Source organism: Triturus cristatus, chromosome 7 (assembly GCF_964204655.1).
Source record: "Triturus cristatus chromosome 7, aTriCri1.1, whole genome shotgun sequence".
Classification (NCBI taxonomy): domain Eukaryota; kingdom Metazoa; phylum Chordata; class Amphibia; order Caudata; family Salamandridae; genus Triturus; species Triturus cristatus.
In genome coordinates, this window is record NC_140590.1 from 565,183,113 (window position 1) to 565,205,875 (window position 22,763).

Here is a 22,763-nt window from a genome sequence, read left to right on the forward strand (position 1 = left end):
GTAAAGAAATGAGAAAGCATAATCCTCGCCTCCTTGTCCTTAATAGAATTGAAAATTCTTGTCACGAATGTTAGCAAATTTTTAATTTTGCTTGATCAACTTCAGCGCGACCCCGTAGCAAATCACTTGAATCGTCTGCTCATGAGTCGGATGCCTTACTAGGCTCGGCTCCTTAAGTTCCCGTTGTTATTAGCCGACCTGTCTATGGCGTGTTCAACAAAGCTAGAGCGCTAACTTCCTTTCGGACTTTCTTGTGCTGTGCGCCATACTGCTGAGAGAACTACTTTTACAATTCTATATAGCTGTGCTGCAAATTTCATTTGTCGACAAAAAATGACTTTTGTTTGTCATTTTAAAGAAGTGCGGAAAAGCGCGAAACATATGCTGGTTCATTACGAGGTTAGCAATCCTTTTTAAAATAGTTTGTTCGTTCTCTAAAGATCATTTCGAATGGATAGATCAATAACAATTTTCATTGTGTTTTTTATAACAGGAACGTTTCATGTGTGCCTTAAAATGGTTAAACTTTAGGGGTGTTTTATACTCCCGTGGTAAGTGTCAGTGCAGTCCTTCTTTTGTGTCTCTGTCACTGCCGTCATTGAAATTCTCTGACAGTGGCTACTGAAAATGTTAGTCTTACTTTTCTTTCTACCGTTTTTTTGTTTTTAAATGTTTAGGGATTTCTTGGAAATGGTTTTGGAATGATATGATCTGCCTCTGTTATCTTGGGGTCGGGGATAGACAGAGTCTGTCGGAGCGTCATGTTCAATGGGAGGAGCACGGGATGGGAAGGAAGGGTATCCTTGAATGAGACTCGCTAAGACCGCCCAGCAAAGGTTTGACATGGAGCCGGGACGTCTACTCAAGGCTCTACTGTAGTCGCTCTTGAACCCCTCTGATTCTGCCCCGGTGAACAGCAAGATGTTTCCCCTGTACTTGAGGTGTAGCATTTTCTTGCCACCTCTGCAGCTGAGTGCTTGTTACAGTCACGCAGGTAAGAGGACGCACTGTACAGTTTCTTAAACTATAAGGTGACAGAGGAGATAGTGGGAGCAACTGGAACATGTTAAAGGAGAAGGAGGGAAACTGAGTTATAAGTCTCACAAGCTCTCCAAATAAATATTTGGGCAGACAAATCACCCTTACCGTAATCATGTTTCATTTAAATGTGCAACTTTCTTCTGTTATCCTCTTAAAATGTGTTTCTTCTTCACAGCAAACCTAAACAGGCATTTCAATAGGAATTGAGCACCATCCGTTTTTAATGTCAAATTTGGCATCGAGTCATTTCCAACGATAGTTTATTGGGGAGAAAGCAAAAAATGGTTATTATTTTCCGGGTTATTGAATATAGGCTTCATCTTTTGCAAACATTTTCACATTTTACCAGTGTATGACCTACCCATGCATTTCATGCATTACTCCCACATATTACCTCATAAATTGAAGAAGTTCTTGAAAACTGTTCATGTTGAAAAAGTGCTTAACCTTCACATAAACACCTGTTGCCCCGATTTACATGCATCTCAGGACAATGGAGCAAACTTGAACTTCAGTTTTTCCTTGCTGGTTTTTGCACTGTGCGGTTGACAGGTGAGCATGGGTAATCCAAGACAACCAATTCTAGGTCTATGGACCTGTGAGGCGTACCACGTCATTCTTCAATGTGTGCTATTTGTTCATCCTCTGAAGGATGCATTTTTTTCAAGATCTGTTTTTATTCATGGAAAGTAGTTTTAGAAATTTCAGATTGGGGAGTTTTCAACCGTTATAGGAGACGTTGACATATTGCTAGCTCCATAAGCAGACCTAACACAACATAGCCTTCCCTAGTATGGCACATAGATGCAACGTGTGTTAATGTGAAGTATTCCAGGAAACATTCAAATATGTATATGGAAGCGAGAGTGGCACACATTCTGGAAAGTGTAATCTTTACAGGTAGAAGGAATTGAGTGCTGGCGTGTAGACTGGACAGAGATATTGTGCGGTCATTGTGCTCTTTCTCTTCATTGTCAAAAAGGCGCACGAGTCAGAATATCCGGTCAGAGATCCATTTCTTGCAGGATTTTCGCGTGGTGTGATCGCTAAGTAAATGATTTGTATGGCCAATCACACGTGTCTCTATCTAAAACCGTATTTCTCTTCATTTGTGACTGGAAAAACCCGATTGTGTTTTCTGAATGCAGGCCTAAGAAGGACACTCTGCACAAGCCTAGAATCGCCGAAGGTGTGTATTGTAGGCAGTGGGCCAGCAGGCTTTTACACCGCACAGCATCTCCTGAAGGTACGTTTCCCCCCAGTTTTAGTGTAACACTTTATAGAATTCTTCTGAATGTTACAGACGGATACAGTCTAATATTACTCTGCAACTCCTATCATCCACCATGAAAGATTCAGCTGATGCTTTGAATACAAGGACACACATAGCTGTTTTTCCAGTACACAAAATAACATAATGTTTGCACTACATGCATAGCAATACACAAAGCGATAGATATTACTTACACATACACCTGTACCCCATTATATAGACAGTTTACAACAAACATTGATAGACATTAGGTTTTGTGTCCTATAAGTAATTGACTTTAGGTATATAATGATTGTAAAGTGAACAGTGTGGTTGACTCTCAGGCTAATAAATTCGGTGGATTACCAACATATTGGATAAGAATGCTTGCAAGGCTTTAAGGGTGCTGAAAAAAGTGAAAGTCTCTAAAAGGAGCGTGGCCAAAGAAGTGTAACTAGGACTCCATTCCAAGAGAAGTGGCTTTTGTAATTAAAGGTGTGGCTTTAACATGTAAACTACATTTTTTGTGCTTCACTTAGCGTACCACCCAACCAGTACTTTTGTGCCTTTCTGAGCTTTCTGTTATTGCATCCATTTATATAAAATAACAAGTAACACATGCCTAAAACAAGCCAGGACTAATGGCGTTTGCTAAATGGTTGTTAGCGGTTAAAGATAAATGATTAACATCAATGATTTTGTTTTAATTAATTAATATTGAAAATGTTTCAGTACTAAAAATATGAGCTTATGAATTGAACATTACAAAGAGCTGCAGAAGGGGTCGTCGTCTTCTGAATGTCAAAATCGCTCCCGTTATTCTCTTGACACCACTTTCCTCTGCCGTCTGTGTTAAACCATTATGCCCTGTTTCTCCCCTCATCTTTCTGAAATCCACCATCTGCATGTCTTGTCTTTGTCCTCTTTAGCACTCGCTTTTCACTCTCTCCTGCTTGTACTTCCTCGCATCTCCTTCACTTTATCACCACACAACCACAGAATGCACCCACTAATTTGTTTGCCCTGAATTTTCTTACTTTCGCCTTGTCAATATTTGGGCATTTGTGTACCTTCTTCATACACATTTGCATAGATACACAATTGCATTGTGCAATGGACACACGTGACCATTGGTCTGTGCGTTCTTCATCTTCAGGGAAGCCAAGGATTGGATGTCCATATATTCTAAACACCTTTTTGAGCCACTGACAGACACTGTGAGAAACTCCCACTTCCTTCAGCCGCAGCTGTCAGTTGTCGCCTGTTGTAATCACTCCATCTAATGTGTGCAGTACACAAAAGTAATAAGATGCACAAAAATATTATAGAAACAGAACCTGCTGGAAAAGGCAATTCCTCTTAGGGGATGCAAGATTAAGTACACCATTCGGAATATAAACATGAGCCACATACATCCCTTACCTGGATTACCTCAATGTTTTTTTTACACTCTTTGTACACAATTCGATCAGTGTTTTTGCTTGTTAAGTTAAAGACATGACTATCAGGCATGTTTCAATGTCCGTTTCAAAAAAAATAACGGTCTAGTTTGAGACCCAGAGGGATCCAACCCACGTAAAGCTTTGAATGCTTGTAAGGGCTACCATATGTCCGTGGACCTTGGAGAGTGGGTGATAGATTTTTCAAATGTTTTCAGCTGCTTTTGCAAGAAGACAAATCTTTGATCCACTTGCACAGAGTTGGCGCAGGGCCCCGTCCCCAGCATTTAGCCACTTCTTGTTTGGTAACCCTAAGGGTCAAAACTGTACATTTCCGTACATTCACAGTTACATCTTTAAAAAGCCCATGTTAACCAATTTTTGGGTCCAACAGTATGGGTATGACACTCAGTGTGCAAATTGACCCTATAATATCCTCCCAGACTTTGCTTACAGGGGGCATAACTATGCATTTGGGGCACAACATTGCCTGCACTTAGAATCTCCAACAAGCCCACACTGTGACAGACACAAACTGGCATGATATACTCTGTAAATGTATTTAAAGTGGATTATCCTATTTTGGCAATTGGGTGATAAAGACCCTAGTTTGTGCGCAGTAATATTTCCATCATCCGATATTTGTACCTCCAGTTCATCTGTCCACATCTCCAAAACATATTTTAATGAATTGGCTAGCAATTAAGGCACAAAGCATTTTTAAGTTAGCTCAAATCACTTATAAGGCAATTCATTCCTAATCTCCATACTATCTAGCCCAGAAATTAGCCATCTCAGGTGGACATCATCTGCTTAGGTTCCATACATTAATTACATTGTTCACCACAGATCATGATTATAAGCAAGTTATTCAAGCGCTGGTTCTTTTGTGTGAATTCCCATATTACTCCAACCTTCTCTCCAAGAATCTTTACAGACAGCAGATAGAATGACCAAAGGCTCAAGAAAGTTTGATCACATCCCAAATCCTTTTTGCAATGAATTGGCTACTTGTTAAGTCAAGAAGTATTTGTAACTTAGCTTACCTCACTTACAGGCAATCTATTCTGGATCTCCATCTTACCCAACCCAAAAACGAACCATCTCAGATAGACAGTGTTCGATTAGGGACTAAGACTCTCTTCCTGAAATCTCATCTTTCAGAAACGTATACACACATCAAATTATTCATGCTCAGGAAACACTTCCTTGATATGGTATTCCATCCCTTCCTGACATCAAGTAATTATCCTTTTACGGTACATTTTTAAAAGTATTTATAATATCTATTGTTTCCGCATTGCCACTCATCTTGAAGCAGTGGCGGCTAGTGAACTTTGAAAGAATTGGGGTATGCATATGTACTTGGAATCGGAGCAAGCTACCAAGGCTGACACTCTAGAGGAGGGTTTAGAGGGTTCTGTCCTGCAAGAACATTTTGGAAAAAAACAAGGCCAAATGCAGTATTTTACTGTAATTTTTAACATAAACTGGCCAAAAACGAAAGGTGCTTAATGAAATAGTCCAGTGCTTTTTATGGTGTGCTAGGCAAGTGCAACTCCCTGTCAGCATGTTACAGCTCAACTTCCCCAAAACAATTGTGAAAAAATGACGGCAAAATAGTAGGCTTTTCATCACACTTTTCCTTAAAACTGGATAAAGAGCAGTATGTAATTATAAAATGGCTATTTTACATCACATATCCCATCATTTATCAAGATGCAACATTTTCCATCTTGCTTCTTCAAAATAGGAATGCGAGTCATACATATGACTGAGTTTCTACATGGAATGGCTTTGCCCGAAGAGCTGGAGCTAGCACTCCTAGAAGCACACTTTAAAGTCAACAGTAACAAAAACGCAGATAAAATCGACTGCAGGCAAGTTCACACAGTTCCAGTACAGCAAAAAAACAGAATACAAGACAAGTAAACAAAATGCAGTGGAATACATTTTCAGTTACTGTTGGAAGACACCCAAGGTTCACAAACCTCCTTAAAATAAGTATTGGTTCTCAAGAGGCTGTGAGTGGTGACAGAAATAGTGGTCCCCCACCTGCAAACGAACTCAAACCTATACCTTGTTTCTTCCAGCCTTTTTTGCTATTTAACTGTGCCAACATTGGAGGCTCTGGTTTGCCTTTGCAGCTCGTTTTTCTGCCCTTTTTTTCTTATCTGCTCGTTTTTCTGCTCTCCGTTTTGCCCTCTTCTGCTCTGTTTGTCTTTCTGCTCGTTTTTCCGCTCTCTGTTTTGCCTTTTTTCTTCTCGCTTGTTTTTCTGCCATCTGTTTTGCCATTTTCTGCTTGTTTCTTCCCTCTTCCCGTGGTTTCCTCAAGACCTGGATTTTTGATGCAGACCTCGCACCCTAGCACCCAGATACCTCCAGGGGTGACAGCGCCGCGCTCTACAGATGCTGTTTGAGCAATTTGCTAGATTCTAGCATATCGCTTTGTCTTTTTAGCTCCTAATACATGCACTTTTTTTTCAGCTGATATCAATGCTTCAATTGAGGCTTCCAACTGTATTGTGGTTGCTGTACTTGTGATGCTCCCACAATTAAAGCTCTTATAATATTTCATTTATTTATTTAGTGTTTTATATAGTGTGAACATGACCCGTTAGGGTATCAAAGCGCTTGACGGGGATAACAAGTTGCATACAAGTAAGATGTAGGTAGGAGGTGAAACATTTGGGACTAAAACAAGTGCATGCAATTTTCAAGTCGAAATGTAGAGAAAGACCAAGAGTTACATGTGTGAGAGTACAGGGAGGTGCAAGTTGAATAGCAGCCGGTCAGTCCAAGGTCAAGTAGTAACAAAATGAAACCAAGTCACTGAACAGTGTATGCAATGCAAGAGTTATGAGAGGAACTTGCCCATTAGAAAGGTTTTGGCTTCCTTTTCCTGAGAGGGAGCAGTTGTGGTGCTCATGAGTAGGTCCCTGTGGACCCCACGTTAAGAAACGTTGGGCTGGACTGCTTAGTGATGCGCATGAAACCGGAGCAATCAATGTATTGCGCCATTTACTAGTGTTGTCTACTTCGCCTTTTTTACATTTATCTCTGACTCGCTCTCCTCTGCTAAACATGAATATAAAATATGTTCTTGTAGATTTATTTGACAATGGTATTTGATCTACATAAGGATATAGAGATGCATATTAATTAGTATTTCCGTCAATTAGCTTAACACTGTCATTGGTCGTTTCAACTCAATTAAAGAGTAAACTGCTTCTTCTCAGAATCCTAAATTAAATAACTCTTTTGAAAGATCTTCAACCTATTAAATGGACATAATGGTGACATTACTTTGTTTAGTCTCATTGTGTGTCTTATGTTCGAAGCACATTTGTACAGAATAACCGTGGGATTTAGAGGGGGACTGTTTGCTTCATAAATGTGTGTGGTGGATTTGATGCAGAGATTGGCATCCATGATGGAAATGGCTGTTTCTCTTAATTTTTGTTACATTTTATGTGTGGGTTGTTTCCGCTTGCGTTCAGATGAGGTTTTTTGTATCCTCTGTCTGGACAGTGCCTTGAAGTTAGGCACTATGTCAAGAAATAATGAAATGGAACACAGGGTACAATTGCGCTTGAAGGCTCAATTCCTGCTTCCTTGGCATAGACCAAGGATATAGCTGTATTTATGCAAAGCTTTCACTGTCTGTCAGAACATTGACCTTTCTCCTCTCCATTAATCCCACCCATACCGAAATCTTTTTTTAAAATAAAAGGCCTTCATATGTGATAGAGTAGCCTTGACGTCTAGCACGTAATGTCCTTTGCTTTGGTTATGAAGGACGCTAATGCACGCACATCACTGCACCACACAGGTTTTCTAAAGATTTCTGAAGGACCTTTATGTTGAGTTTTAAGATAAAAGCCAATAATTCTGATAACTGTTGTTTCAGGAAACTTTCTATTTATGGCCAGGGCTGCTCTAATTTCCATCAGTCACTGGCCCGAGAAGTGCTAAGGCTGCTAATTCTGTGCATAACTGTTTAAAGTGCCAGTGCCATTCTATAACAGGCACTGCTATTGCAAGTGCCAGTGCTGTCCCACCAAAGGGATTGTTGACTCAGGTGCCAGTAATATCCTATCACAGGTATTGCTGTGCCCTGTGCCAATGCAGTTTCATCACAGGCATTACTGTGCCCAGTGCCGTCCCATTATAGACATTGTTGACCCAAGTGCCAGCGCTACTCTGTTACAGGCACTGCTACAGCAAGTGCCAGTGCTGTTCTATCACAGGCAATGCTGTTCCCAGTGCCAGTGTTGTTCCATCACAGGCCCTGCTGTGCCCAGTGCGAGTGATATCCCACTAGAGACATTGTTGGGTCGAGGGTCAGTGCTATCATAGTACAGACATTGCTGTGGCCAGTGCTGTTCCATTACAGGCACTGCTGTGCCCAGTTTTAGTGATGTCCGACTGGAAACATTGCTGACTCAAGGGCTACTGCTATCCAGTTACAATCATTGCTATTGTAAGTGCCAGTGCTGTCACATCAAAGGCATTGTTAACTCAAGTGCCAGTAATATCCTATAACAGGCATTGCTGTGCTCTGTGCCAGTGCTGTTTCATCACGGGTATTACTGTGCCCAGTGCCGTCCCATTATAGGCATTGTTGACCCAAGTGCCAGCGCTATTCTGTTACAGGCACTGCTACAGCAAGTGTTGGTGCTGTTCCATCACAGGCACTGCTGTGCTCAGTGCCAGCGATGTCCCACTAGAGACATTGTTGGGTGGAGGGCGGTCCTTTCATAGTATAGACATTGCTGTACCCAGTGCCACTGCTGTTCCATTTCAGGCACTGCTGTGCCCAGTTTCATTAATGTCCGACTGGAAGCATTGCTGAAGGACTAGCGCTATCTTATTACAGGCATCGCTGACTCCAGGGCTAGTGCTATCCTATTGCTGACATTCCTTTGCCCAGTCCCAGTGCTGTTCCATTACAGGCACTGCTGTGCCCAGTGCTAGTGATGTCCGACAGGAAACCTTGCTGACTCAAGGGCTAGTGCTATCCAGTTACTATGATTGCTATTGCAAGTGCCAGTACTGTCACATCAAAGGCATTGTTGACTCAAGTGCCAGTAATATCTTATCACGGGCATTGCTGTGCTCTTTGCCAGTGCTGTTTCATCACAGATATTACTGTGCCCAGTGCCGTCCCATTATAGGCATTGTTGACCCAAGTGCCAGCGCTATTCTGCTACAGCCAGTGCTGCAGCAAGTGTTGGTGCTGTTCCATCACAGGCAATGCTGTGCCCAGTGCCAGTGATATCCGACTAGAAATATTGCTGACTCAAGGGCCGGCGCTGTCCTATTACAGGCATTGGCGATTTGAAGACTAGCACTATCCTACTATAGGCACGCTGCCTCAAGGGCTAGTGCTATCCTATTACAACCATTGCTGGCTCAAGGGCTAGTGCTATCCTATCACATGCATTGCTGGCTCAAGGGCTAGTGCTATCCTATTACAGGCTTTGCTGAGTCAAGGGCTAGCGATATCCTATTACAGGCATTGCTAACTCAAGCTTCACCGTGTTCCCATATCAGGCATTGATGTGCCCAGTGCCAGTGTAGTCCATGATGCCATTGATGACTTGGGTGCTGGTGTTAGCATTGCTGATTTGGGTATCCTTGCTGTCCCCCTATGTGACTGGGAGTGAGTGGCTGAAAAGTTTCAGCGCTCCGTCCATTATCTCCTTGTGTTTGCTTTGCCGCTTCAGGTGCCAGTGCTCTGCCATTAAGCAATGCTCACTCAAGATCCCGTCTTGTCCTGTTCTAGGTAGTGCTGACTCAGATACCAGTGCTGTCCCATTATACGCATTGTTGACTTAGGAGTCTGCCTTGCTCTCCCCTTGTAGGAATTTCTGGTTCAAATCCCTGTACTTTTCCTTTGTAGGCACTTGTGTTGGATTATGTACATAGTCGATTAAGTGCCAGTGCAGTTCCATTATATGTATTGTTAGCTTTGATGTTTTATTTAAAATAATTGTTTGTTTTATGTTATTTTACTTCTGGCCACAGTAGTAGTGCTGTCCCACTATATGCATTGTGGTGCCAAGAGCTGCCAGCTCAAAGCTTTGAAATGTGACCATTGACCGGAGCTCATTGCTTTGCATTCCTTCACAGCACCATAAAAAGGTTCACGTGGACATCTACGAGAAGCAGCCTGTCCCCTTTGGCCTTGTGCGTTATGGCGTGGCGCCCGACCACCCTGAGGTGAAGGTAAGCTGTGGAAGAGTGGGTAACTGCTGCACCTCCAGATACATGAGGGAAAATGGAAACCTAGTGTTCCGCTTCAGGCTTTTATAAAAGATACACTACAATTCATTGCACCGTATTTCTCCCAGTGATCCGATTCGACCTGCCTTCCAGCAGGTACTTCAGCTAGCAGCACACATGCACCTTAGGCTCAGGACCCCCGAATACTGTGCGAAGGACTTTCAATCTGACTCTCAAAATCTTGATCAGAAAGGGATGTTGACGCTTCCCCTAATGACGGAAACTTTGGTCAATTGTTTTTAGCGCTCTCCTTTGATAATCAAATTAGTACGAGGAATGACTGCATGCTGCCTTTAAGTCTTACTGACCTTCACTTATTTCTTGTTACACTGCAGTCAGTCACAGTGCTCTAGTAGTCACTGTATGAGATAGACAATATTTCTCAATCACCATTATTGGTTCATATAGTCCGAAGATCATTAGTCAATCCCATAAAAGTTCAGTAGCTTAGCAACAGCGCGCTGCCCTAACGCCACCATGAACAATGGGCCCTTCTGCATTTTTGTTACATACTAAAAGATAGCCATATCTACTGTGCAATGGTCCCTTCAAAACTGTGGGCGCAGGAGCCAATGCGCCTGCTGCATTGATAGCGAAGTCCCTGAATATATTTAGCACAATTTTAAACTTCAAAGAGTGCCTCAGATCACGGATATTAGACAGTTGTTTACATATTTAATGTCACAGAACCTATAGAGATTCACCTCTCCTCTATTTATATTTTTGTATATGCAGGATACCCAATGATTCGATCTAAGCTTAACTGCAGCAATGTGATAGACATGGATCAATTCCAACAACATGCACTGTACTCTTGTATTTGTCAGCTGGAAGCCAGTTTAGCTCTTTCCTGTGGCTGCTGCGTAATTTATTTCCATGTTCTAAAGTCCATGTTCGTTCTGGGTGAATATGTAGGAACACACTGAGGCACAGAATCCATCCTTCCTGAGAGCCAGTGGCACACTGTGCATAGGCATCAAGGTGTATGGACAATTTGGACCTGGGCTCCAGCAGTAATTCTGGTGAGCAGTTTTCATAATGCTTAGCCTGTCCTGGTCTGCCTGCTAGGGAAGAGCCTCTGTCAGCCAAGAACCATAATACCCAAAGAAGACATGAGGAAACTTTCAGCTCCAGTTTACGGTTGCCAACTGGCCTTTTATTTTACTAGACGTCTGATCTTTGTATGACAAAACAGGTAAAGAAAAAAACATGAAAATCATTTAAGCCTGGGAAGGCCCTCCATTGCAATATAAAGTGAAATCTAAAAATGCAGTTGAAAAGTAGTCAAAATAATTTCAATGATGTCTAGACTATTTGAGGGCGGTTTTAATGGGGAAAAGAAGCATAGTAAAAATGTTCAGAGATTTTTACATTTACCTTTATCCGCGTAGCAGCTACTTGCCCTTCCAGAACCCACAGACATTCACAAATGGCGGGTACTGTTCTCTGAGAAAGGGGGGAAAACGGCTCAATTTTCTTGCTTTTTTGAGAGGCCGTCTGTCACAATATAGATGCAAAATCAGTTCATCACCATTTTCATAAATACATTATCCCTTTAAAGTAGGCCCATTTAATTTACTAATTGAAAACGATCCTTTTTAAAATGCAACAACTCGGCTTAGACCCTCACTCTTTGTTTGCGGATGTTGTCACTTAATAAGCAGCCTGTAGTGTTACAATAGGTGTAAGCACTTTTAAATGTTATTTTCACAAGCGTGTTCACAAAAACCAAAGCATAAAAAAATTTGGGGGAAAAAAGAAAATTTTAAATTGGGTCACGGTAGATGAATGACAAATGAGCGATACTATTATAACTCGTAGACGTCGTAACTTCAAAGTTAATTTATTTATAACACTCCAAGGGGAAGTTACAACAGATACAAGTAGAGTATGCTGGGCAGGGTATGCTCATAACGTCCCCATGTTGGAAACAAGATTATGGAACTGCAAGTTGGTAGGCTGTGCGCCGTATATGGGAGATGGCAAAGCTCTGCATAGCTACTATCAATATCTGGGGCCTAAATAATGTAGCTAAGAGAAAAAGGATCTCACAAGACCTGACATTTTTAGGAGCAGATGTTTATTGCCTGCAAGGAACCCATATCGCTGCAGGTGATAGGGGCCTGTTGGAAACCTTGTGGCAATAAAATACAATGCTGTACTACACAAGACACTAAAACTAAAGGGGTGGCTATATTAGCAAAAGGCAAGACTCTTATCTACGGCCAGAAAGCAGTGTATAAGCACAAGAGGTGGATGATGGTGGAATGCCAGTACCGTACTAGGACCTTTACCCTATGCTCAGTATATGGTCTGGTCGCGGACGACTCCTATTTGTTTAACTTCTCGGCGTCGGAGTTACCAACTTGTCCAGCCCGTATGTGATATGTGGGGATTTCAACTTGAATGGTAGTAGAAGAAGGATAGGAGATGGGGTAGGGAGCTACATTGGGTGCAAACCTCAATCCTATAGATATTTCAAGAACCTTAAAACAGAAGTGGTTTTAGTAGATATATGGACCAAATTGAAAGCCTTTAATACTGGATACACCTCTTAGCCACTCACATGTCTTGAGAACATGTTGACTCCACAGAACGACACATGTTCCCGGGGTAGAAGTATGGGGAGAGGTGGGCGTTGGGGGAGGGGCAGGGTTGTGCTTATGCATTGTTTGTTGCTCTTCTGTTTAACTTTGTTTTACTTTCTCTCAGGTTAAGACACACACACATACCATACTCTAGTACGCAGTCCTGGGTAACTTTCATTTCCTGTTTGCTGTCTGCGCACCTGGTTGGGCTTCCTGGGATCCTGGGGAGGGCCCCCACAAAGGTACACTACCTTGCGCCCACCACACTAACCTTTTCCTCCCACACATAGGACCTTTTAGGTTATGCCATGGAATGTTAAGGGGCTTTTGGATAGAGCAAAACGCTCAGCTGTCCCCTCCTCTGCACACCCAACATCCCCCTTACACTGCCTATGGTGACCCAGGCGGTATATCTTGTGTGGAGAGCGGCTGTGCGGCACGTGCACTGGGAGACCAGGCTTACTCAGCAAATTCCACTTTGGCATGGCACCTGGTTAAAGGAGATGGTGTCTCTTAGTGGTTTTTGCCCCTGGGACTGTATTGACATCACACAGCGGTTGGGGGATGTCTGGTCGGGAAATCATATACTGTCCTTCCATGAGCTACAACAGACATATAACCTTGCACACTCACAGTTCTACAAGTACCTGCAACTCGGACACGCCCTCACCACCCACTCCCTTCCATCGGATTCTCTGACGGAATTCAGCCCATTGGAATTTTACACTGTTGATGGGTCACATGGGCAAAGCAGGGATTTCACAGATCTATCGTACACTCATTATTAACTCTCCTGGGACACTAGACCACCTTAGGAACCAATGGGAGGGCTGGGTGGGACCTTTGGGGGCTGAGTACTGGAGGAACGCCCTAATGGTGCCACAGGAACTATCAACCGCACCCAAGCTGCGCCTCATTCAAATAAATTACCTCCACAAAGTTTATCTTTCCCCACACCACCTGCATAGGGCTAGCCTACAGCCCAACCCCAATCGCCCACGATGCGACACTGAATCTGTGGACTTTTATCACATGATTTGGGCATGTGATGTCATACTTGCCTACGGACGGAGGTGCTCCAGGAGCTGTCCGGGTTTTGGGCTCGGAGATCCCTATGTCTCCCACAATGATTCTGCTTGTGGTATTTGAGGGGATTGGGGGAACAAGGGCTGAGAGGTCCTTCCTGGGGTGGCCTTATTGGTGGCTAAGCGTGATATTGCCTCACAGTGGTTGGCCGATAGACTTCCCACCATGGTGAAATGGAGGAGGAGGTGGATTGGTGCACACAACAGGAGCGGGTGGTATACGACGCCCGCAAATGTCCCCATAAATACTCCAAGATATGGGGGGATGGTTTGGGCAGATTGCCTAACTAGATGTGCCGTCTCAACAGTGCGCTTCACATTGTGTGGTAATGTTTGCTATGGGTCCGATGAGTTGCCTCGAATGGACCTCTTGTTTCCTCTTTCAATGTATGGTATGTGTCTTAATGTGCTATTTTCAAATAAATAAAACTCAATAAATTTGTTTATCAAAAAAAATACTGGCTACACCTACTACTCCCCTCCCCATGGCTCCTCTGCAAGACTGGATTAAATTTTAGCAACAACAACACTAGTTAGTGGGACCCAGATAGAACTATTTCCGAGACTAATGTCAGATCGTAATCCCCTTGTTTTAGAGCTCCCACTTGAGGGACTTGGAAGAGATTCCAGAAGTGTTCCTTCGGGAATAGTTTTTTGTTTGATCCATAATATATTAAACATATGAAGGGCTGGATTTTGGAGTTCTTTAAAATTAATAGAGGTGGTGCTCCCCCAGAAATAGTTTGGGACACCTTTAAAGCTGGCATCAAAGGGGAAACTCTCAGGTTTAGCATTGCCAAACAGAAGCAATCACAATCTCAGTTTAGAGAATTATATCCAAAAATTGGGCAGAGCAGAGGCCGAGCTAGTTGTAGCCGTATCATCTGGGCTAGACCCATCTCTTGTGCTTAGCCAGATAGTCATAATTAAATCGCCACTGCACTACTTCTTGGCCAAGAAGACGGGCGGTACATTTCTTGACAGAAAACAAGAATGCTATGCATATAACGAGCAGGTGGGGCATGTTTTGGCAGTTAAGACAAGGCAGAAACTGGCTGCAGGGCATATCAATGAAATTACAAACGATCAAGGAGTAACTGCCACAGATCCAGATAAGGTGAGAGAAGCCTTCCATGTATATTATAGCTTTTTATATAAAGCACAGATCACTACAAGTCCTGAGGATTTAGAGAAATTTTTGGAGGCAAAGATGCCTAGCAGAGCAACTCGGGAAGAGTGTGTACTTCTGGGGGAGGAATTTTCGTTGGAGGAAATGCATCAACAGCAGGTGCTCCAGGATCTCCCCTCTGGGAAAGCAGGTGGCACTGACCTGATACCTGTCAAGTTTTATAATGTATTTTCATCAGAACTGCTTGGAGTGCTTCATGAGCTTTTTTGTCAGGTTAAGAGAGGACTGTGCCACCCAGATTCTTGGGCGACAGCAAATATAATAGTTTTCTTAAAGTAAAGAGAGAACCCTAATATCTTGGGATCATATACGCCAATTATGCTGATAAATTGCGATTTTTAAACTTCATTCTAAGATCCTGGGAAGTATCATCCATAGATTGGTATCGGCAAGGCAACATGGGTTTATTTCTGGAAGGGGGGGACTTCCAATCATGTGCATCCTGTTATTGCACTCTTTGATGCCTCTGACATTGCAGAAGAACCCATGGGGGTAGCCCTGTTGGATGCTGCGAAGGCATTCAACACGGTGGCCTGGGACTACCTTTGGAAGGTCATGGAGTCTTTTGGGCTGGAGGGGCCTTTTATTCAAGCAACACAGGTGCTGTTCGCAAACCAAACAGCACGACTCCAGATAACAGTTAATGAATTTGAGCCATTCCTATTTGAAAGAGGAACGAGGTAAGGGTGTCCCTCCACTCCTTTATTATTTGCTTTGGATATCGATCCCCTTCTCTGCAGGTGTGAAGCCTCTATTAATGTCATGCCGATCCATCTGCAGATCTGGGAGATGAAAACGCAGGCATATGCGGGCGACATTGCAATAGTTACAAGAGACCCCAATAAAGGTCTTCGAGCAATCGAAGAGATAACCAAGGAATTTGGAGTATTCTCTGGGTACTCGTTAAATAGGAATAAAACACAATTCGTGGTGAATAGCTACACGGCAACCCAGGGTTATCTGGTGGTAGAACAGGCAGTGTATCTATGGGGGCACTATTACCCTCAAAGTTGAACGCATAGTTAAGACAAACTTGTCCCCCGTTATTGATAAAGCCAAAACAGACTTTTTAAGATTGGACAATTTACATCTGTCTATCATGGGGAGATGTAATCCTGTTATGATGATTTTCTCCCAAAGGTATTGTATATGTTTTGTACAATTCCTTTGGAGTTCGTGAACGTGTGGTTTAAAACAATAGATATGATGATCTCTAGGTTTATTTGGTCAAGTGGGAAAATCAGGAGGGCGAATAGGTTTTTGAGGGGGATAGGCGCTTCCAAACTTCAAACTATATTACTTAGCACCAGATTTGCAGTATTTGCGGCCTCTCTTTGATAACAAGGTAGAAGAGGGGGGACTAAGGATTTTGTCCAATCAATATTTGAACTGTTGATTGGCAAGTCTGCTAAGCACTGCTTGCTGAAGATTTTTAAACAGAGCTACAAAAAAAATGGTTTAAGATTCTTTTTGCCGCTTTTAAAAAGGGGGCCGGAATACCGAAGAAAATGGGAATAAGGCGATCTAGTTGGTATACCCCTATTCATCGTAATAGCCAACTGCCCGAAATTATCCATGATTGGTGCTTATCAAAATGGGAACGAGCGCGGTTCAAAAGTGTTGGACTTGGCCCTTCTGGCAGGTTCACCCCTGAACTTTTTTGCTTTTTACTGGTGACTTGGTGTGGTGAGTTTTTGGTTTCTGCGCACTTTCCCTGTGTCCCAGGGTAAAGTGCGTGCGTGCTCTGAGTGCATGTGGTGAGATAGGCCTGCCCTCCCATAGGAATGCATGGGGAATGTATGTGTCCCTAGTAGTTCCTGATGCGTGGGGTGTGCAGGCCCGAGTTTGGTATGTGCGGACTCGTGGGAGTGAATGCTGCGCGATGATGTGTGCGGCGTGCATGTACCTAGTGTGGAAGTGCCACTTCTAGAAGTGGGCACTTCGGTGTGCAGTGTGTCTGTCGCGTGATTGGCTGGTCGTGTCATGTGACGGGCTAGGGATTCCCCAGAGTCAAGATGAGTCACCCAGTGGTGAATGGGGAGATCAGCAGCTAGATGGGTGGGAGGAGTACACCTGGGTCCTGAATAGGACAGGGTTTTCCACACACAATGCTGGCCCCGCCCCCTGTGGTGCGACTGACGACCCTAGCCCTTCCAGTGAATAGAGTGAGGGGCTGAGCACATCAAGGGTGCTCCCCAACCAGCTGCGACTGGTTTTCCCCCTCACCCTGAACCCAGAACAAAGGGTTTGCCTGTATAAAAATGGGGCTGTGTCCCCACAGAAACTGTTCTCTGCCAGGATCTTACCTGAGGGGGGCTGCTGCTGCTGCTGCTGGACCAGAGGACCGCCACTTGGATTACCTCCCTGCCTGGAGGCCCAGTGAGCTGGCTCTGGGTCCAGCCTTGCCCCCCACCCCTGCCCTGCTGCATGCAGGGAAGAACTTTGCTGGACTTTGTGGTAATTTGCCCCAAAGCGCTGGGAGCGCTTTATTGTGTCCCTCAGGCGCTTGGAAGCGCTTTTATTTTCCTTTAGCGCTCAGGAGCGCTTTATTTCTAACAGCCGGTGCCCACCCGGCGTTTGCCCCGTCTATACAGCTTCTGAATTCCTCTGGCAGGTGCCCACCCTGCCAGGGACATTGCCGGGGTCGTTGGCGGGTGCCCACCCCGCTTATTTGTCGTAATTTCGCGGCGGGTGCCCACCCCGCCGTATATTTCACATCGCGAGGGAGCCTACCCCTCTTACGGCCGGAATAATCACCGCTGCAGCCCGGGCTAAAACAGGAAGTCAGGCGGCCGAGGGCGGGCCTCCGGGACACCAGGACCGGAAGTAGGAGGGCGGGAGCCTACCCCGCCTCCCACCGAGGACGCGCGTTCAATTGCAAGCCCCGGAGCAGGCAGGAGCCTACCCTGCGCCCCGGGGTACTGAGGAGGGAAGCTGCCTTCCAGCGGACCGGCCAGGAGCAGAGCGGAGTCCCCAGGAAAACAGCCCGGTGAGTAGGGAAGGGCTGGGGGGACTCCATACTTGCGCTGTGGGTGCCGGTCCCAGACCGGCGAATCGAGAAAGCAACCCCCGCCCCCGGTGCGGGCCCGTTGCTACGGAGAGCCTCGCGCTGCTCTCCAACGTGGGGGACATTGCAAAGTTCTGAGCGCGTGGCGCTCCAACAGCGGGGCCAGTGTTCACGAGCCCTGTGAGGTTCCAAACGGGGCGCATTGGTCTGAGCCTCGTGGCTCCAACGAAGGGGGCCCATTGTTTCACGAGCCTGTGAGGCTCGCGAGTCCCTGAGCAGGACTCCAACGTGGGGAGCATTGTTGCTTGAGCCCTGTGTGTGGCTCCAACGTGGGGAACCCTGCAGTTCTAGAGCGCGAGCCGCTCCAACGAAGGAGCACGATATTATTTAGAGCCTGCGAGGCTCAGGGGGCATTCATTGATTAGAGCCTGCGAGGCTCAGGGGGCCACCAGAGTTTTGTTAGAGCCCCAAGGGGCCCCACGTGACTGTGATTTGTGTTCAAAGGGCACAGTGGTGCCCACGCTCCGTTTCCCAGCTGCCCAGCACTTCGTGGGCAGCTGCAACGTTTAGGTTGTGCCTTGTGCGCCGGGCTTGCGCAGCCTGCGCAGTCGCGCCCTGACATTCTTGTATATTGGGTATTTCTGCATCCTGAGAGGCCAGTTGGCCTGCGGACAGTTATCTTGTGTTGTGCCCTCCCCTAGGGCACTTGGTGATTTTCATACATGTACTTTTTGCGCCTGCGCAATGCCTTCATGATATTTTCTGTCCTGAATTGTGTTTACACCTCTAAATGTATTTTATGCATCCTGTGTTTATGTGCTTAGACCCCTACAGGTAGAGTGATACTTAGGTGGTTGTTTTCTCCTTAGTACAGGTGGTACTAGTGAGGTCCTAGTTCCCTGCGTGGTATTCCTAAAGGTGGTTAGGGTTGCGTAGGTGGTACGTTCTGATACCAGTAGTTACTGGTTGTGTGCTACATGTTCTATTTTTAGTGCTACAGTGATTGTGTGCTATGTTCTCAAATATTATTCCTACAAAGTGCTAATTCCTGACAGTGGTCCATGTGGCCCTGTCCCCTGTATATATAATCCCTTGTAAATTCTGCCCGTGCCTGTTGGCACATTGTAAAGTGTGTGTTTTTATCTAATGTGTTGTGTATAATACAAAGGTTATTTTTATATAATACCTTGTGTGGAGTTTCCTTTGTGGTGGGCCTTGGGTGTTGTTGCTGGGTGCGCGCGCAAACGCTTTACACATCGCCTCAGGGATAAGCCTGTCTGCTCGTGCCAAGCTACCAAGGGGGTGAGCAGGGGTTATCTTTGGCGTGTAACTTCCTTGCCCTGACTAGAGTGGTGGTTTCTGCCTGACTTTGGCGCAAGCCTTAGCCAACCAGAAATCCCATTTCTAACATTGGTGATCAGCGGTGGGATTTGGACTTGCGTTTGCGCTGTACCGCAGCGGCAACTGGCCGCACTACAAAACTCTGCATTTAGATAAATCACATGGTATAGGGATTATTGTTCTAAGTTTGTTTTTAATTGTCATTTCTTTGGAAATGTGTTTTTGTGCACTGTGAGTTAGGTGTCCCTAGCTCGGGAGGGTAGATCATCCCCCTTAGTGCATTGTGTTTCTGGATTCACCAGAGGGTGGGATCCAGTGGTGGCAGCGTAATAGTGTCCTGTACATTTGTCCCCCGCCCTGCGCCCAGAGTTGGTACCTGTGTCACGTGGTGGTCAGGTTGAGGAATCAGGGGTGGTAGAAACTGCCTTACCAGTCCGAGGGGAGGGTTGTGTGTGGATGAGTGGTGAGTGGCACTAGGCAAGTGAGTGTGAGTTCTCTGGGTTAGAGAGCTTGCTGAATCTTTTTGTGAATTGTGTACTCCTGTTAAACTCAGACCCCTAGGTTCCCTGTGTGATCTTTTCTCTAGAACGTCTGCCAGAATGGAGCCTGCTTTTGATCTCAGTGATCTAGTTTATTACAGTATGCAGGAGTTGGAAAGGTTCTGTAGAGAAAGAAACATAGGGGTGAGAGAGTCAGACACTGTGTACGAATTGAGGAACTACATGATTGGATGGCAAGCAGATGAATGGAAACGTGAGCGCAGTGAGGAAGAAAGGGCCCGGGCCTCACACCTGGAGGGTGGTGGGTCTGTGGGGAGCCCTGAAGACTCAGAAGAAGATGACAGTACCTGGACGCCAGTAGAGAGTGAGGACCCCGTAGGTAGGGAGTCCCTTGCTGGGTCCAGCATAGAAGATAGCGCCTCACCCCTTTCCCTGTCCCCTGAGCGCAGTGGTAGTTTTCTGGATTCCCCAGTGAGGGTGGAGTCCAGGGGGGGCAGCAATATAAAGTGCAGTATAGAGAGTCCCAGCCCCAGTTCCCCGAGTGTGGTACCTTGTTCCCGAGAGGAGGAATGTAGGTTGAAGTTCAGGGGCAGTAAGAAGCTGTCTCACCAGTCTTGGGAGGAGGCTGTGGAGGAATGTCATGATGCCCTGGTGGACTGGTTGGTGTTTAACCCGGAGCAGGATTTGGATGGAGTACTAAATATGATTATCAAGGAGCAGATGCTCAGTAGTTGTTCTCCAGGGTTGCGCCAACACCTGTTGAGGTATAACTCTTTTTGTCCATTTGAACTTGCAGAGGAAGCAGACCGCTGGGAAAGGGCCAGAGGTTCTCTAGTGTCATTAGTGAGTGATTCCAACAATAGTGGGTCAGAGATCCTCCAGCCCAGCGTGGTGGAGGAGGCTCAGTGTAGCCCAGCTAGGTCCCAGGATAGCGAGGAGGGTGTAGGGGCTCGCTGCCTGGCTCAGTGGAGCAGGAGTGAGGGGGTGACCGAGGGTCCCCAGACGCCCGAAACCCTGCCTCAGGACTTGGATGGTTTCATGAGGGAACACCAAGTTGGGGACCTAGGCTGTCCTGTTAGTCCACTTGAGGAAGATCTCTTAGTGAGTGGAGGACCTGGGGCACCTGTAACCAGGGCTCCTGTGGTTCTGGAGTCTGGCGGTACCGCTCCGGTAGGGAGGGTACAGGAGTCCAGCGTGAGTGATTGGGGGATGAGTTCCCCAGTGGAAGATCCGGTGGGTCAGGGACTTCCCAGTTGGGCTAGGTTCCCGTGTAGTGACCAGGGTGACACCACTTCTGTTCTGGGGGATCTCCGCGCACTGTCAGGTGGACAGGGGACGGCTCATATGGCATTGTTTGATGAGATTCGGGCCAGATTTAATATAAAGGCCAGAGATATTTTTAAATATCTGCAACGTAGGGATCTCTTATTGACGAAGGTAGGGGGGCTTGGTTGGATTCTTTAGGATATCCCTGCTTGGGGTTTTAACTGGCAAAGCTAACTACACAATCTCACAGGTATGTGGGTGTCTAACAGAGGGGATCCTAGATAACCTTGAAAAACATACCAAGTGGCAGGAGAGGCTATAAATGGACACCTCTGGGTTCTTGGAATCTTTGGAATGAGGATGTACATTATTACTATGTTCATCTAGCTTGCAAACACAGCATTATAAAACGACCTTTAATTTATAATTTAGCCATTCTAAAATTGCTAAATGGGGTGGGGTTGCTGGGATACACTGCCCTTGAGGTCAGGAATTAATAGCCGATATGGTTTATATGTTTTGTTCCTGACCCGCCTCAATACACTTAGATTAGATATTACACTATTTTTATGGGAGATCCTCAAGCTGAATATCTCTCTGACAAATTATGTTGCTGAGGATAGATGAGTCGATATAAAGGACAGGGGCCCAGCTTATTTTTATTGTAATGGCAGTTTGTAGGCTTTTTACAGCCTCAGCATGGCTGGATCCCAAACCTCCACCATTCCAGCAATGAACGGGGCACTTTCTATATACACATAACCTGGAAGTTGCACACTACGAGCTTAAGGGTAAAGAAAGCCAAACAAAAAGGAAGGAATATCTGGGGGCAACTTTCAGACTGGATGCTGTCCCATAATTAAGCCACGTGTGGCTTGAATGAATGTAAGCTGCAGGGAATGATTTGAGGTTGTTTGGTCGGCTTATGAGTCTAAAATTATGTATTGTAAATCACAGTTGGCTTTTGGTGCTATTAATTTCATACTTGATTAAAAAACAAAAAATCTTTTCGCATTTCTCTTTGTGAAATATCTTGGATTTATGTTACTTTTGTATAGCTCTCAGTGGACATTGGACCACATCGGGTTCATGCGATCTCCATCCACCCTACAGATGGAGTAGTCGGTCTCATGCGACACTCGAATTGTGACTGTCCCGATACAATTAATAAGAATACATAACTGTGATGAATGGAATGCTTGAATTAATGTCAGCCACTGGTAATCACTCGGGCCGCATCCTAATCCATTGTTATTTTGAACATCATGCCACCTCAGTTTGGACCCTGCTATATGCAAATTAGTCTTGACCCTGTTGCAATAGGAACAGTCTAGTCCAAACTGCTAGGCCAGGTCCTCCCTGAACCGGAACACAAGCAACCCAGGGCCGGTTTTGCCCGATACTCTCAAACATAACGATGACAAGGCCTTGGCCAATGAAACACTCGCCTAGATTGGCACAATTCAGATACTCTGTTGTTGAGAAGACTTTATTCTTGCAGCAGATTTACTGTTAATTCAGAACAGGTAAAGGGTGCAAGGCCAGACAGATTACACCCCCACGTCTTGCTCTCCCACTTAACCTATCATAACCTCCCTCTCATAACCCTATTTATCCCAATGGATCACCAATGCCGCCTGGCAGGACAGCCATTAACATGGATGTCCACACATAAGAGGATCTTCCACCATAAACTCAGTTGTCTGAAGGGGCATGAACTGTAAGCTTTATCACTACGAACTTAATGGGATTTATAACTACTGTATC

At 45.1% G+C, this 22,763-nt stretch overlaps 1 protein-coding gene across 1 annotated transcript in view; it reads left to right on the forward strand.

Moving 5' to 3' along the window:
- The first annotated feature begins 588 nt into the window (after nt 1-588).
- Nucleotides 589-22,763, forward strand: part of FDXR (ferredoxin reductase) — a 229,380-nt gene continuing 207,205 nt past the window's right edge. Inside the window, exons 1-3 of the mRNA XM_085617083.1 lie at nt 589-994; nt 2,190-2,287; nt 9,868-9,963. Coding sequence (XP_085473209.1) covers nt 922-994; nt 2,190-2,287; nt 9,868-9,963 — 267 coding nt within the window. The 5' untranslated portion in view covers nt 589-921. The remainder of the gene's footprint in view (nt 995-2,189; nt 2,288-9,867; nt 9,964-22,763) is intronic.